The sequence below is a fragment of the Mya arenaria genome, chromosome 2 (genome assembly GCF_026914265.1).
Source record: "Mya arenaria isolate MELC-2E11 chromosome 2, ASM2691426v1".
Lineage (NCBI taxonomy): Eukaryota > Metazoa > Mollusca > Bivalvia > Myida > Myidae > Mya > Mya arenaria.
Window position 1 is genome coordinate 52,569,688 of NC_069123.1, and position 18,036 is coordinate 52,587,723.

The 18,036-nt window shown below is 34.0% G+C and overlaps 1 protein-coding gene across 3 annotated transcripts in view; it reads left to right on the forward strand.

The window, feature by feature from the left end:
- LOC128244317 (uncharacterized) overlaps window positions 1-18,036 on the forward strand; it is a 58,343-nt gene that overhangs the window by 17,192 nt on the left and 23,115 nt on the right. For all 3 annotated transcript variants that reach the window (XM_052962339.1, XM_052962334.1, XM_052962347.1), the window contains exons 3-4: window positions 10,464-10,577; window positions 17,273-17,440. In XM_052962339.1, the coding sequence (XP_052818299.1) occupies window positions 10,464-10,577; window positions 17,273-17,440 (282 nt within the window). The remainder of the gene's footprint in view (window positions 1-10,463; window positions 10,578-17,272; window positions 17,441-18,036) is intronic.

The window sequence follows — 18,036 nt, forward strand, 5'->3', positions numbered from 1 at the left end:
TATATTTTTTTTAGCTTGAAATAAGTATTTGACCTCTTAAGGCATTACCACTTGGCACTAATGAAAAAATATGAACTAAATTAAGATTATAATATATATAATGATACAAATGTATTGAGGGAAAATCTGAAATGGTACAACAAAAGGAATTGTTACTTCAAAATATTTGATCAAACTTGAAAATTCCCATGTTATTCTATAAAACATTGTGGTATATTTAACACATAATATATTTGCGCGAAAACATTTTATACAAAATGAAAACATAATGCACCTGCAACACCATGAACCTGATTGTATGTGATTCAACTCTAAAACATTTATTACTTTTTTACACATATAAAAAAAACTCTGCTGATGCATCAAAAGTGCTTTGGTAAATGAGTATAAATTTCTAAAACAGTTATGACTGATTATATGTTTGAAACATAGCGGTATTCAGTAGATATACGAGATATTATATATACTTGATTGTCCTTTATTACTGGAGAGTAGAAGTGCGCATACTTAAAGATATATGCTTCGACGAAGTTTAATACAATAAAATCTAAGTTCTATTAAATAAGGCAGCGGTAGCTACAAAACGTTGTTCAATCAAAGTTAAGTCAGAGAAGAGAAATACTTTACAGCGAAATATATAGTCGCCTTCCGCCATTTTCAAACATAATGCTTCCGTTATATTTGAAATCGTTTACTTTTTAACGAGTTTTAAAGTTTTAAGAGATCTGAAGAAATAATATGCAACCGTAAGCACATATCTGTCCGTCAAGTACGACATGCAAGAAAAGGAACAAAGTCGGACAGTACATCCAACAGTGGAGACCATTAAACTGTTTAAAGTAGCATATAGCGGTTGTTTGATTTTGTTAGAAACTATCTAATATATCTTCGAAAATGTTTAGACGACACTCGACCGACGCAATATTTCCCCATGGACCGAAAGGGTTACAATCTGTGCAAAAATGAAAATGGGTGTTTCCGTGGCAATTGAGTCAAATAAATGTTTTATTGATTCAACCCAAAGATTAATACTGTGATAAAAAACATTTAAGGATTTAACATTGATGCACATTCAGAGCACAAAAGGAAGCCGATGTACATAAAAAGCATCAAATTAAGCTTATACGAGGAAACATGTAAATGTGAACAAGGGTTGCCGTTGTTTAGGGAACAACGCATGTAAATGTGAGCAAGCGTTGCCGTTGTTTAAGAAACAACGCATGTAAATGTGAGCAAGGGTTGCCGTTGTTTAGGGAACAACGCATGTAAATGTGAGCAAGGGCTGCCGTTGTTTAGGGAACAACGCATGTAAATGTGAGCAAGGGTTGCCGTTGTTTGGGGAACAACGCATGTAAACGTGAGCAAGGGTTGCCGTTGTTTAGGGAACAACGCATGTAAATGTGAGCAAGGGCTGCCGGCTGCCAAACATAATACGGACAACCACTTGATTAACAAATCCAACGATGAATTTAAAGCACATTTCATACCTTTTTATGAAATTGACAAAAAATAATTTCCCAAATTTTGTGTCTATCTACAGAATTACAACTACATCTGACAGTGTCATCAAACAGGCTGGCTACCAGTTGCGATATATAAACTTGCTCCAACTACGTTATAATTTAGTTTCTTCTTTTTGGGGGTGATTCTTGAATATCGATTGACAGAGTTGCGCTTAGAAAACCGATCGTCCCGTGCTAAGGGGCGTTGACAGTGTTGCACTGGCGGCAGAACTTATCGTATAGTCTCAATCACCAGGACAGACATTTTCATACGTTTGTTGTTGTTTGTTTGTTCCCTTACAGGATGTATGTGATAATATTGCATGGTTGATAGAACACAGGTGTCCGAGTACAGATAAAACAGGGAAACTAAAAAGACATTTTGAAGACATTTAAGATTCATGAAGAATAAAAATTTGAATTAAATATACTCTGATTTTCAAGTTCGTCGTAGTGGAAAATGCTGTGCTATATACTGACGCACAAATTCCAAAGTTGGAGAAATAGTTTTAAGGGATCAACCAAATGTCTTAATTCTCCAGTTTGGCACTTTAACATTTAATGATATCGTAAAAAAGGGGGGCCTGTACATGCGTCAGATTAAAACAAAATAAAAGTAAAATGCGCACGTCTTGGCATGAATATCACGCTCCCTGATCAGCCGACCTAGGTCAACTGCGCTGACGTCCCGGTGACGTTCATCTCATGGGAGCCAGAGAATTGTTCAATATTCAGTTCGCGTGTTTTTATATCGCATTTGCAGGCAGTAAATATAAAAGTGTTTTCCCCAACATTAACTAATAACGAAGTTTTGATATGTGTGTGTAATGTTTGTTGTGCTGTGGTATATGTTTCTCGTTTAGTGTCTGCTTGGCCATTATCCTCGGGTTTTGGTTAAAGTTTAGGCTACAGGATTTGTCGCTGTAGCTTCCCTCGTTTTATTATGAAAAAAGTAACGTGTTTATGATTGTCTGATGTCACAGACACCGTGTGTTTGACGTGATTTGTTCACTGTATGATTCAACGATCACTGACGCACAATTAACTACGACACCACATCGTATCAGCCCTTGTGCGTGTTCAGTAACTGTCGGTACGTGTATAACGTCGTTGCAAGAGTGTTCCCAAATACTTCATCATTTCGCAAGTAATTGTTACTTTGCGATGGCAATCTAAATCAGAGGGATAAATTCAATTTAACCCGACTTAAAAAGTTAGTTTTAAAATTCATTTTTAAACTGGGGAGTCGAGCTCGAAGAAAATTATTTTTATGTTATACATTATATAACTTATAAATACCGATATGTTTGCCTGGATGTTTTGAGTTTCCTGGCAACATTTCAAACTATTTGTTTCTCTTTTTGAATATGTCGATTAGTATGAGTACTCTTTATTTTCATATATTTCAGAAGAAGAAAAACACCATTTGTATGCCTTTCACTTGCATTACTGTTAAATTATGTAAATGCATGTTATATTTATAAATCAATGAAAATGGTAAACAACGAGAACATGAATTATTGGTGTTGTATTTACCATACAACTTGACTTAAGGATACACTAACAAATAAATAAAAAAAGAAAGATAAAAAGAAATATAAATACTCGCTGTTCATGTATTTCCCAGTCGACTGAAATAATAATTCATCATAAATCATATATTGCGAAAACATACTGAACGTGTCTTGCTACGAGACTTAATAAAAATTAATAATGCATTCGCGCAATCAGAATGGTCGATCATTATAACTCTGGAAACTATAGGGACAAGCCTAGTAGCCGTAAATTTAACCAAGATCCTGTTTTAAAGTCACACTGGTCAAGGTCACACAGACACCAACCGAGGGAGGCACAACGTCATAAAAACAACATAGTGGTTATAGTTCGCTATACGATCATCCTATGGCGCTAGGTACCACGAGTGAGTATCATGTGTCATAGTTTTTACTACGCTTTCTAGCTCATGGGTCACGGTTGTAGCAGCAACGTACAAAACATGTTATTTGCTTTCGTAGGGTCGTCGTGGTTAACCGTACAGGCAGCTTAATCGTAGATTATCGTGTATTGCCGGGACATGTCAAAAATAAATGTCGTATTAGCGCCGGAGTCGCAATTAAATCGTAGATACTGTTCTAACGAAGGACTTCGAATGCGTAAAAGATGACTACGAATATGTTAGATCGACGCAAGAACTGTTTAAGTACGGTTTGGAAATCTCGCAGCCCGTTTTTTTATTAAAGAGTCGCAATCCTTCCTGACTTACACCTCCGTACACTTTTTAAAGATGTAGAAGCCATCTATTATGTGTCGATTTGTAAATCCAACGCTTTTATGGCCAAAATCGTGACAGTGATAGCTTTGGTTATACCAAATCGAAATATTTACACCTCAATTTCCATTCCTTAAATGAACTGCCTTTCGGCAATTGCTAAAATTTAAGGAATGAATTGCGGGGTTGGTGTCATTATCGGGGTATGAAAGCAATTGGGCTGGTCTAAGTGTGTGGAGTCCGCGTACTTTGATCAGCCCAAATGCGTTCATATCCCCGATAATGACATCAACCCCGCATTTCATTCCTTAAATTTAGACCAAAAGTTCATTATTTTATTCAAGAAACGTTAAAAAAATACTTCATTTCATTTCAGATTACCTTTCAGTATTCCTTTCTTACCCATTCTGTAAATAGGACGGCTCGACTGTTACCGGAAACATTTTTTTTAAATGACGTCACAATAACGCGGGAAAAGATCAACCAATTGAAATCGCTTTTAAACATAAAATTGAAACACTTTTGGCAACAAAAGGTTTAAAATTTAATAACTTATCACTTTCTAAAATGTTGATTTATATTTTACGGGACCTGCTGACACAATACAAACAATAACAAGAACAATAGTTTTCATGTATATTGTTATGCGATGAATTGCGATCCGAAGATATTGATGAACGCAATTGCCAAAAGGCAGTTCATTTAAGGAATGGAAGTTGAGGTGTAAATATTTTCCGATGAACGCAAAATCTTCGGATATGTTTGGATCATCGCATAACAATATGTATATATTGTTATTGTTTGTATTGTGTCAGCAGGCTCCAAAAAACTTAAATCAGCAATTGAGAAAGTGTTAATTTTTTTATATGTTAAGTGTATTGTTGTCATTAGTGTTTCAATTTTACGTTTAAAAGTCATTTCAAGTGGTTGATCTTTTCCCGCGTCATTGTGACGTAAATTGATAAACAATTTTCAGTTACGGTCGGGTCGTTCTATCAACATAATGGGTGGGAAAGAATTACTGTAAGGGTTTCTGAAACAAAATGGGGTATTTTTTCAACAATTCTGAAATGAAATAATGAACTATTGGTGTCAATATAAGTAATGTGTTGCGGGGTTGATGTCATTATCGGGAATAGAAACGCAGTTGGGCTGGTTCAAGTATGCGTTGAGTCCTTTAACCCCGCAATTCATTCCTTAAATATTTACGTATTTGACGTTAGGAATATTTTGCTTATTATGAGAATATGTTTAACCTTTACAGCATCGAACAATTGTGCTATGACCACCACAGTCTGTAATAATACAACCCACCTTATTCTGATTAAAACACGTTCTGCACTAAATCTCTCGACAAATACATTACTATATCCATTGCCCTTGGTTAATTAAACCTACCGGCATGCACTACATTTGGAAATGAACTTTCGTAGATTGTTGGCTACTGAGCTTGTCCCTGTAGTTACCATTATATTAATTTAAAAAGTTTCCTTATTGTCAATCCGAATCCATGCGCGTGTCAAAAGACGAATATTGGCGAAAAGGTTCTGTTTGTTTCGCACTTGTTTTTCGTATCTATCTACCCTTTTTGAATGTTTGAATATAGTTACTCGTATAATTAAGTTTTACTATCAAGATTGACATTCAATTGTTTCTTCAAATTTGTATTGTGTTATTAGTAATACAGCTCATTAGTTTCAATATCATTTGCATGAAAAACAGCGTTCAATTATGTCGCTTGCGTAGCATAGTAGACATACAGGCAGTCATGGTATCCGATGGCGTCGTCGTCCAGGGCGTCGCCCTCTTATTTCTGCTCATTTTCATGTGTTGTCTTATATTTTGCAAACGGGTTACAATGCTTATTGTTATAATATCCCGACTGAGTTTCGAAAGCAGCCAGATCGCACTATTACCTCCAGAGTCATGGTCCCTGGAGTGAACAAATTCACTTCGCTCACTAACGTAAACAGTTTGTATCCGCCAATATCCACTATTTTGCTTTCACAGTTTTTGGGCATACTACCTCGATAAAGTCCACTTAAATAGACAGAAAGCAACATTATGGGCATAGTACCTCGATAAAGTCCACTTAATAGCCAGAAAGCATCATTATGGGCATACTACCTCGATAAAGTCCACTTAATAGTCAGAAAGCAACATTAAGGGCATACTACCCCGTTTGAGTCCACTCAACAGCCAGATGTCTCCATTATCACTGCCAAATTTTGCCTCAATTCACGTTGACCGCTCTCATGCTTGAGCATTTGTTATCGAATTGAGTTACACTCGTTTTTGGACCACTAAACAAACTCCTTAAGTGTATTGACCGATTCACACGCGAAATAAAATTTATTTCTAGTGTTTCACGACCCCAAACAACACCATACTTATACGGGATGAAAGTTCCACTTGAGTACTTATTATTAAAGCTGCACTCTCACAGATTGAACGTTTTGACAACTTTTTTTAAGTTTTTTTTATCTTGGAACGATCGAGCCAATTTTTGCGAAAATCCATGGAAACCAGTCATAAAAGACTGCTGACAAAATATTAGATCGCAGATTTTTATATTTAAGTTCAAAAATTGATGTTTTATGCATTTTTCTTAAACCGTTAGTAACAGTTTAAGCCATAAAAAAATAATTTTTGATCAGAAATATAAAAATCTACGATCTGATTTTTTGTCTGCAATCTTATATCATTGGTTTGCAGATATTTAAGCTAAAATTGGCTCATTCCAAGACGAAAAATAAAAAGTTGTAAAAACGGTAAATTTGTGAGAGTGCAGCTTTAAGAAAAATAAAATTGGTCGAGGGTAGCCACTACGTATTCGATTAAGTAACGCAAGCTCTCGTAGGACTCTGAGCTAACAATGCGATGATAATTAAATCAACCAAAAAGACCAAGTAGAAAGTAGCCAATGGTCTAATATAGTTTAACCAATCTTTGATTCATGTGTTAATAAAAAGAGAAAGAAGAAAAACACATGTAACGCTCTAACTTTTACCAAACTTAACTCGAGTTATCACAGCCGTGATGAGTACCCCCAGGACGCCACCTGGACACAGGAATGCTTAAATGACGAGTTGTGTTATTAACGTGTGAAATGGGAAACTGCAGGTGTACGGCAGCCCATGCTAACAAACATTCCTTTGAGGTTTTGTGAGTGTAGGTGCTATACTATGGTGCTACATACGACACAAGATCTTATTATCAGTCAAGTTAGACTAAGTGAAATGTGACATAAAAATGACAGGTGCACAGCAGCCCGTGCTGAAAAACACATACGATTTTGGGACGGGACAGGACGCGACGAACACGAAGTTCTCCTATAGATATAATAATGATGTGTATAGCTTACCCGATTGCAACATCAGGTTCAAGGGCATTGAAGTGTCTAACTATTACCATCGCTACATATATTACATTTTACTTTTGAACTTATTTCATCAAGATCAATAGTAAAACATATCATTTTAGTAAGCATGTCCTACTCATAATTATTTTTTTTATCAATCATTTCCATTTCAAAGAGTGGGCGCTCCTAGCAGGCGACATATTCAATTTTTAATTTAACGTTTTTACAGTTTATAAAAAGCACAATAGCTTAAGTAATTTATAAACTGTAAACGAATGTTTTATTTTGTACTCTTAAAATTCAATAATGATTATGCAATTAGTGTTAAACTTTTTATTACAACCTGAGTAGCTACAAAAATAACTCCCAGACAAATTATGAAATAAAAATGCAATAAGGTCTTTAAATCACGTTTAAAATCAATATTTTGTGCAAAAACAAAAATTGAATACGATATATACCATTTCATACCAAATAGCATGGTGTACATTCTTTTAAATCATTAACAAAATATTAAAAACACAGCCGTGCTTTGATATTTTTGGGAAGGACTGTGTACACGAAATTCATTCCGTTTATGTAAATTTCGTGATTTATAATCTTAGTTTGATTACATTATACGAGCTGTGAGAATGTTAATGCCTGCCCCCCCCCCCCCCCCCACCTCCCATGTATTACAAAAGAGTATAACACTGACTACAATATTAAGCGGTTACATCGTCCAGAAACGGGGGTTCAGTTGTTCAAAACGTTGAAGTAGAACAAGAGCTGTAATATAAAATACTCACTGTTCAAGACCCCGTCCACATTGTAGTAAATGTGTAGTTATAATCAACAATTAAGTGATACTCGCATAATCAGGCAGACAACGATTTCAACACGAAATACTTTGACTCGACATTGACTATTTTCTTTGAATACAAACGAAATATATTTATTGAATTATGTGACATTCCGTGTGAATGTGAAGTAGTATTGTATGGTATTCCGAGTGATTCTATCTATAAACATGTGTTTGTATGGTATGGTAATTGAAAGCAAGAGTGGTGCAATACTTACAAATACTCAAGACCGGAAAGTAAATGCAGTTTTTGGCGTCGTTTGTGAGACACGAACCGATTTTTTTACAAGAGGTTTTTGTACTGAGTCATATACTTAAAAATGAACTTAGTTTATCAAGCCCTTACGCTAAGATGAGCATAGAAAAAAATGCTTTAAAATGTATATTTTTTTCTGACAATACATCAAAAACCTGTGATACATCACAAAACCTGTGATACCCAAGTTAGATCACCGTAGAGGATTCTGGTTGTGATAGCAGACAATTACAAAACCCTGGCAGTGCTTGCGTTCGACCGTTAATTAGGTCGCAACTGGTTCCAGTGACCATGAACAATAGGCCATAAAAAGGCAGTCTTATGTCTCAAAATGTAGATCAGTTACTCTTTTCTTGAATTTCCCACAACCAATGACTTTAATTTAGCTAGAATTTATACACACACACGCACACACACATTTAGATAAGAATATCTCAATTTACCAGATGAAACAATTGCATTACAAATTCAACCAGATAATGATCTTAATACATCTACCGTTAAATAGAGAATATATTAAATGGAAATGTGAAATACAGAAGACCCCGTCCACGAGAAACAGTTTTAATAAACAAAAAAAATAATATTTTTCTGAACACGCTGCGTGAACACCCGGGTAATAATTATGCTACGTAACATTTCCTTTTTTTAAACATAACCGTCCAAAAAATCCTTACTAAAGATTTTAAAACATATTCAGTTAAAACCAGTTTTTAAACCTGAAAGACATGAAATAAATAAACATCAAACAATAACCATACATTATTTAAGGTTGCTTAACAATTCAATCCGAAAATGTGCTATGAAAAGCCAAAAAAAAATCCCTCGCGAGTGTGTCATTAATGACTATTCACTAACACATCTCCCTTCCCATACACAACGATACACCATGTACATTCAACAATCAAGTTATCTGCATAACTCAAAATGAGGTCAAACTACATCTATTCTAGTCTACATAAAATATTTCAGTGGGAAAAATATTTCTGGGGACTTTCTCAAAGTTGGTTGTTAATATTTTCTGTTCTTTTTATAAGTATTTCTCTTTCCGCAAATCTAACGAATAAAATTATCGTCTGCGAAACCACTCTTGAAATAACGTACATTAACATTCATCGATAATGATAGATATATCGATATATAGATATAAAATATAAAAAAATGAAATTTGAAGAATGTAAATAATGATTTAAATAATGCTTTTAACTGTCGTAATGTAATGTTTCCTATATTAATATATAATTATGTATGTCTGTATAACAGTAAATCATAAGGAATTACACTGCCGTGACATAAAAGTTAAATGTTTCATACAGAATATCGGGATTAATTTCGTATGTTTGGAAAATTAACAAAATAAACAACAAAGAAAAACAACAACATGAATTCATGCTTACTCCCAATTCTAATCATTTACTTTAAGTAGCATGTCACAAATTAGATAAATGAGCTTCAATTTTCAATTTGTTATATGTTTATAATGATTTTAATATAGAAGTTGTAGTACATGTTTCATAAAATGTATTGGGATGAATTTCTTTAGGCTTGGTGTATGAGTTTATTTACATATTCCCTGCCATTATATAAGAATATTAGTACACACTTGTCTGAAATGAATTTAAGAATCTGATTATTATTAATTTATGAAAAATGGAGTTGTATTTATGTAAAATTGGTAAGATTTTGTAATATAGCTTATCAACGATCAAGCGGTTTAAATTGTTACGATTTCCTGATGTAATTATGTTGCCTATGGCATTTTTGTTAATGTTTATATACATTTACTAGAAATGCAATTGGAACAAATGGGATAAAAGTGTTATCTTGCTTGCGTCGCATGTATCTTGCAAATTACTATAGGTTATGTTGTACCTTGATTTGTTTTAGTTTAAATAGTTTTAATTATAAAATAAACATGTTGCGTCATACAGAATAGGTTTAGTAACCCATTCCTGTGAAATAACACAAATTTATTTATTTCAATAAGTCAACTTTTATCTTTCAATTCATTATATTTATAGTTTTCTGTGCACTTCTTCATGCAGTCCAGTAGCTTTTATTTTGCTTGCAGTTATTCCAAAAAGGACCTTAAGAACATTTCTATATCGAACCTCACGGGCGAGGAACTTGGATAACTGTAAACATTTTGTTGAGAAATAACACAAATAAACAATCCGAAGACAAACCTAGTGTCTGTTACCTTGTTATTGACAGATGTTACTTTTTTGACACAGGCAGCAGTTATGCGATGATGGCAGGGTACCTTGCCAGTGGTCACGTGCCCGAGTCCCTCAAACATATGCTTCCCGACATGCAGCAGTACTGGGCGGCGGCTGCACACTCAGAAGGTAATTATATACTCAACATAAAATGTGTAACTATGTATCTATAATATCTGTGGTTTATTAATTTTATAATAAACATGCATGCTATAATTACTGAATTTAAGCCCAGTAAAATCTGCCTAGTTTGACTGACCAGTTATTTTCTTCTTCAAGTTTCGTACATCAATTGATTAAATAATTACCCCCCATAAACATACTTTATGTTGAATTAATTTCTGAGCTCTGATGTAAATGGCGAGATATCTGGTCATAACCTGGAGGTTTCTTGACAAAATATATCAATGATTTATTCTCTTACGAATGAGGAGGAACAAACACCTAAATATCTTTCAAACAATAAACCGCCGCAGATTAAGAACAGCATTGAAATTCGTAAACTTTAAAGAATACATTTATTATATATTTCTTAAATCATAAGACCCAATGTTAATCTAATATTAAAAACAATATTTGAGTTGTTTGATAGCACAATATACCAATAACTGCAAACTGTCTACAATTTGTCTTTCACCAAATATGTTCATACTAAATTAAAATACCGCGCTATGATTCGGGAGGTTGTAATCGCGATTCGAGTTGATTATTGCAGATTCGGAATTCGGAAATTTGCAAAAATCCACGACATTCCGGATCAAAACGCAATCCTAATAATCCTTTTATTATATACATCACTGGTTAAATCACTTATCAGACACACGTATTTATAATAAATGCCATTTTAATGACGCACTATTTTATTTATGACCTCATCTTAACATCGCTCAATGATACGTTTATGATGTGACGTCATCAGGGTGGAATACGACCGTATTGCACCGGAGTGGAATACGGACTAGCATATTTTACGTGTCGATTTATGATGGGTATACATATAATAAAAAATGGTACATAATACAGTCACTGAGAAGAAATGTATTATTGCTGGTTTGTATACTTTGCTTCATTACAAAGACCTATCTACGGCGTTAAAAAAATAAAATTGGTCAGAACAGTGTTTAATTAATTTGTGTGTATTGTGTTCTTCTTAAGGATATACATATGCTATTTGAAGCTACAAAATAGTACGTTTCTATTTTTAATAGTTCACACTCATTTGCAATAGGATTGAATATAATATACATTTGACTTCAGTTGATGATGACTTTATAAAAAAACGTTGCTTCTCTGTCATTGGACCAAAATATCAAACTAAAATATAAAAAAAAAAGAAAAAAAAAAGAAATAAGCAACAATTTCGTTTTTGCACAACTTAATGTAAAGATCCCTTCGGAAACCTTCTATTGCAATTTCAGCTATTGCTATAATGAGCACAATCCTGTAGCTTCAAAAGTTTGTTTACATATTTTCTTGGTGATTTACAAATAGTTATTTTAGATCCGATAATTAAGATTTCAAACACGTGTAATGCCTTTTATTTTGCAATATGTATTTAATGTACCCTCAAGACACTTCCTTGGCACAACCTACCTAAGTATCGTTGTCTTAGTGCAAGTCGTTTGTTTCTCAATATAGAAATAGAAGCCATTACAAGTGTCGCGCCAAGCCCTCGAAATATAATCTTCATAAATTTAAAAACAAATATGTTTTCTCCTTCAATAACGCATTTCTATATCTCAAATAAGTATGTATGTTTATTTCTCAAATGCTTGAACAGGTTAGTTCAATGATTTTTTAATGCTTTGGTAAAACAAATAACATGATCAAAAGTTGGATTTCTCAGAATCAACTTAAAAACATTGTTTTCTGGAAGTGTTAATGTGTACCCAGGTTCATCAGGGCAAATAAATGCATGTGTCCATTACTCTTTTACTTGAAATGTCTAGGTATATTGGTAAAGGGGTGAAAAGTCATGGAAACCTCGTTTTACCATAATCAAAATTAAGTAATAGAAATGATTTCATTCCGGTAGCTAACATGAATTTGTCTATCAAATAATTTTACCTATAATGAGACTCGGTCATGGATTGTGAAATGTACTTTTTTATTGCGAAATTAAGTATGGCAAATAAAAATGAGTGTTAAAACTAACATAGTGACAGCTGGAGCCTTTCATGAAATGTTGATATTTGCGCGAATATATCTAATTTTGTATTGCGTTTCCAACAGCTTTCAGCGATGTCGTTGTTGCGTGATAGGTTGATTGAAATTAGCACGTGATTTTATCAATGTATTGTTGTGGGGTCAAAATATCCATCCCTGTTTTTAAAGTCGTTATGGCTTAGTGGTTAAGGCGTCGGTTTTCTATTTTTTCATGACTTTACCGGTGACGATTCGCTCCCGTCTATAACCATAATATAGTTCTATACTTCATTTGTATTTTGTTCTGCAATATCATAGAGAAAAATATTGATATAAAAGGAAGTGTTTTCAGATGCATAATTGGGAAATCTCATTTTTGGTCCAAAAAACAAGAGCGTTTCTCACAAAATATGAAGAAAAAAAACTGACAAAACAGACCAGGTAAAAATATATGACGGTTCTTCAGAATCACCAAACAAACAACACATCTCCAGCAAATTAGACCCGCTGTTATATTGTTATATATAACCACGTTTTTAAAACCTGAAATGATCCACACATATTCCAAATAATGCAGAATCCTTCAATTTACATTTCAAATTTAGAAAGCATTACATTTGAATTGATGGCTGGTTTGACCTCGTTGACTGCATCTATGTTTCGTTTTTGTGGAGTTTCCACACCAGTTTTAAATCATACACAATTAAATATTATTCAAAATTTTATAAGAATCACATTTTAAATCAAAATGGCTTGTTTTACCTCGTTGACCACATTAATGTTTCGTTTTAGTTTATTAAATAATAAACAGTACAGGACCAGGGTCTGCTCTCTGTTGTGGTCAGTATCCAATTTAAATGTATCGTATCAAAATAGTGCAGGTATAACTGAATTATACTTCAAAAACAAAAACCTGCTAAATAATAAGGTTATTTATACTACTGCGTTTTGTTCCGGGAGGTTGTTTTCGACTCGATTCAGATTTCACGAGACGCTGGCCGAGGGAAATCATAATCTGCAAAAATCCACGAGAGTCGAATATGCTATCCTGATCAAAACGCAGTTTTAATAACCATAATTTATATACGTTACTGCTTTTAATCACTGAAAAGGGCACATGGTTTATAAAATGTAATTTTTAAGACGCACTATTTTGTTTTATGACGTCATTTTAAAAACGCGCAATGTTACTAGTTATAACGTGACGACAACGAATGGGAACTCGTCCGTATTTCATTTGAGTTCAATATGGACTAACTTATTTTGCTATATGTACGAGTTTCGATTTGTGATGGGTTAAAAATAATAATGCAGGGAATGAAACACAGTACTGCACTTGCGGTAAAATTCTCTACAAAACTGCATCATTGTGCATACACGGCAAAAGGCAAATAAGTCACGTAACCTTTGCAAAATTCCGTATTAAATGCATGGGAAATCCCGTTGCGCTGCGTACATTTTTACTCTTCTGTTGCGTACATCTAAATTAAATAACGAAAATTTGCTACACTCAAAGAGATTGTAATGGTCTATAAAACATGAAACTAACGCTTAAGAAATCGTTGAACTGGAAATTATTGTGTTAGAATCAATTTTATACAGTTTATGTCCATACATGTTATTGTTGCTTCCCCCTCCCAACACCCTGGTGCTATAAAATGGCATGTATTCAGGGTTACTAGAGTAACGGAGTACTATGTGGTACGCATAAACTTATAATTGTCACTATTCGATACGAATGCAGAGTCTCTCGGTTATATCTAATAATATTGGTGACACAGTGCAGAATTCGGGCTTATTGGATGCTATTTCGGTACTCAATAATGGATGCAGGCTACACCCTCAAGCATGATTTACCTGCCCAGGTACGCTGTAGTCAGTGACATTAAAATGAGGACTTGATAGAACACAACAGTACGGGGCTCGCAGATACTCAAAATCTGGCATTATTCGATACGCTGGCTATCCAAATCGTTTAATAGTTTTAATATCAATTAAATTGTATTATATTATTTGTTGTAACACCCTCGTGTAGGATACCGGGAGGCGGTCATACTCTCGATGGAACTTTTAGTGTGTTCGGAGTTCGAAATCTGTCGTTAATTGTGATCGATGCCTGGCCTGAAAATAACGCATTTTTAAGGTATATAGGAGTGAGCTTGTCGGTCGGTCGGTCGGTCGGTCTGTCTGTCGGTCTGTCGGTTTTCATGGTTTCCGGACGATAACTCATGAAATGCTAGACAGATTTGAAAAAATTTTGGTACACAGGTGTAACATCAGAAGATACAGGTCAAGTTCGATATTGGGGCTGTTTGGGCCAAGGTCAAGGTCACTGTTGCTAAAAATAGAAAAACGGTTTCCGGACGATAACTCATGAAAGGCTTGACAGATTTGAAAAAAAATTAATACACAGGTGTAACATCAGAAGATACAGGTCAAGTTCGATATTGGGGCTGGTTAGGCCAAGGTCAAGGTCACTGTTACTAAAGATAGAAAAACGGTTTACGGACGATCACTCATGAAAGGCTAGACAGATTTGAACAATTTTTGGTACACAGGTGTAACATCAGAAGATACAGGTCAAGTTCGATATTGGGGCTGCTGGGGCCAAGGTCAAGGTCACTGTTACTAAAAATAGAAAAAAGGTTTCCGGACGATAACTCATGAAAGGCTAGTTTTTCTTGTCAGCAGTGTAACTTCTAAATTACCCAACAGATTTAAATAAAACAATACATGCATGATAAAAGAAGATGCAGTGTGCAGTAACCTTGGAGTTATGGCCTCTTTTCAAAGGAATGGTTTGCCATTCTTGTGTCCAGGCGGCATTTGGGGGTATTCGTCACTCCTGTGACAGCTCTAGTTGATTTTAAAAGGAAGTTGGGTAGTTGGTGAAATATGTTCCAAGGTTTTACTTATTTTGCCATCTGAGGATAACTATTTCACTATTAAATTAAGGCATTTTTAGAGAAAGGACACTTATTCCCCCAAGCAAAACAGCTGGTGCGATGTTCCGTTGATGTTAGAAGATGCAGAGATACTTGTTGGTGGAGTTTGAATTCTTGTTAAGGATGTGCACTGTATATAAAGATGGGGACATGTAGATCTATTTGAAACTTTTTTTTATCTTTTTTATTTTAGTTTGTTAACTTAATATTGTTAATAAAACTGCATGACGGATAAATAAAACAGATGACTTAGTGATCTCAGTGTTTTAACAATTAGGAACGATGATTATTTTAAACACACGATTACACATAACGTGCTTGAAGTTATCCGTGGGCTAGGCTTGTCCATTTTGAGATATTAATTTTTCTTAAGTGACGCTATTGACAACTCAGAGGACATAAAATTGATTTAATCTGTCACGTGATTCCGTCACTATAACAAATGGTAATTTTTGTATAATTTTTCTATCTTGAAGCCATATAAGAACTTTGAGACACGAAGCAAGAAAATAAATCGTGTGTAATCACAACCAGCAATACCTCAGCTGACTTGTTTATTAGTAGTTCTCCATTGGGCCTGCTATTGAATATCTTAACCCTCTAGAGGTTTTTACGAACTATTTCATGTGCTACCATTGTGTCATATCTGTGACATTTGTCCATAACAGCAAATAACAAACGATTGGCTCATATTTAAAGTTTTGAGATTGGAGACGTCATATCAGCACGAAATACTGTTTTGTCGCTTATGTATCAAGTTATCACCAGGGACTTTCTGTACAAATCATAATAGTCACACTACACTCAGTGTTTTTAACAATTTCCATTTATGATAAATAAAACGCCATCTACAGTTACTATCAAATTACAAAACCCGTTCCCAATAACCCATCTGCGCTTTCTTTCTTAGTATATTTTCCCTTCCAGTCAAAACATTTAGAACATGATTTATTACAAATAGAATTGTTTTTGCTCCCAGTATCAATATTTAGATGAATATCAATTATCATCAAAATTGAATAATGAATATCATATTTTCATAACAAAATCAGAGTGAATAGACAAAACATAATTGCTTCAATTACGTGTAGACAGACAGGTCAAGTTCTCCAGGTTAAGGTACATGTATATGTCAAACAATAAAACTACATGATTTTGCAAATCAAAATTTAAATCTGCAAAAAGAAACAACTATAAAAAAGTAAAATAGATATATTACCATATAACACCATATTCAAACCTATATAAAAAGGAATAGGCAGTAAATCAATTAAATAAAACTAAATATAAATTAAGAATAAAATCTAAAGACATATGAATGTTTAAATAAATGAATAGATAATAAATAAATAATTAAATTAATTTATAAATAATAATAATAATAATTATTATTATTATTAATGATACTATTATTATTATTATTATTATTATTATTATTGTTATTTTTATTATTATTATTATTAGTATTATTCTTATTGTTTTATTATTTTTTTAATTGTTCTATTATTATTAGTAGTAGTAGTAGTAGTAGTAGTAGTAGTAGTAGTAGTAGTAGTAGTAGTAGTAGTAGTAGTAGTAGTAGTAGTATTTGTAGTAGTATTTTATTTAATTGAATACTGAATTATTAATGAATAACTATTATTTTCTGGTTGCATAATATGGGTTCCAACGAATTTAAATAAGCTTCCTGTTTGTATACACGGATTTGATCATTCTGAACTTTCATGTTTCCAGGGTACGCGCGCTACGTCCTGAGCAACATGTACTACCCGTATCTGCCCTATCTCCCAGCCACCGAGTCGTTGGCGATGTTCGCCCAGACGTCCGCGGGTGCCGCCGCCCACCTTGAGGCGCTGCAGGCCCAGGCCGCCGTACAGCACCGGATATACGACCTCCAGAAAGGTACGGTCACTCTCCTGCATATGGGGTTACTACTATTCATACAATATGTGAAGTGGCAACAAATTTGCTTTAATAAACTACACTTCTGATCTTTCATACTACATCCTGTCCTTGACAATATACATTAATTTGTAAACAAGAATTTACAAAACTACAAAACTTCTTTACTAATTATGTATTTACCTGTTGGTATTTTTTTTTCTTTCCTTGACCGTACAGTTGATAACACAGTGAGTAGAGGAAATGTCAAATACACACTTAAATAAATGCAAAATTTACAAACGAACTCGTAAGATCTCTTTAATCTTTTTATTTGCAATATAAAGACAATTTATTTTCTACATAAATGGAAACATGTTCGTTAATGTTTTTCTCGTTGATGAGTTACGGTGTTTGCTATGTTTGTCATCCAACATAGCCTTTACATTTGTCTAGCCCGCTCATTGTCTCTCATGTTTAAAGAATAAATAACCCTCCGGCTTAGTCACGCTGGTATGCAAGCAATGGGAAAATGATTTATTCTCCAACCGTCTGTTTGGCTAAGTGAGAAATGAACATATTAAACACTCAGTCCAATTTCTGCGACTGTAATATTA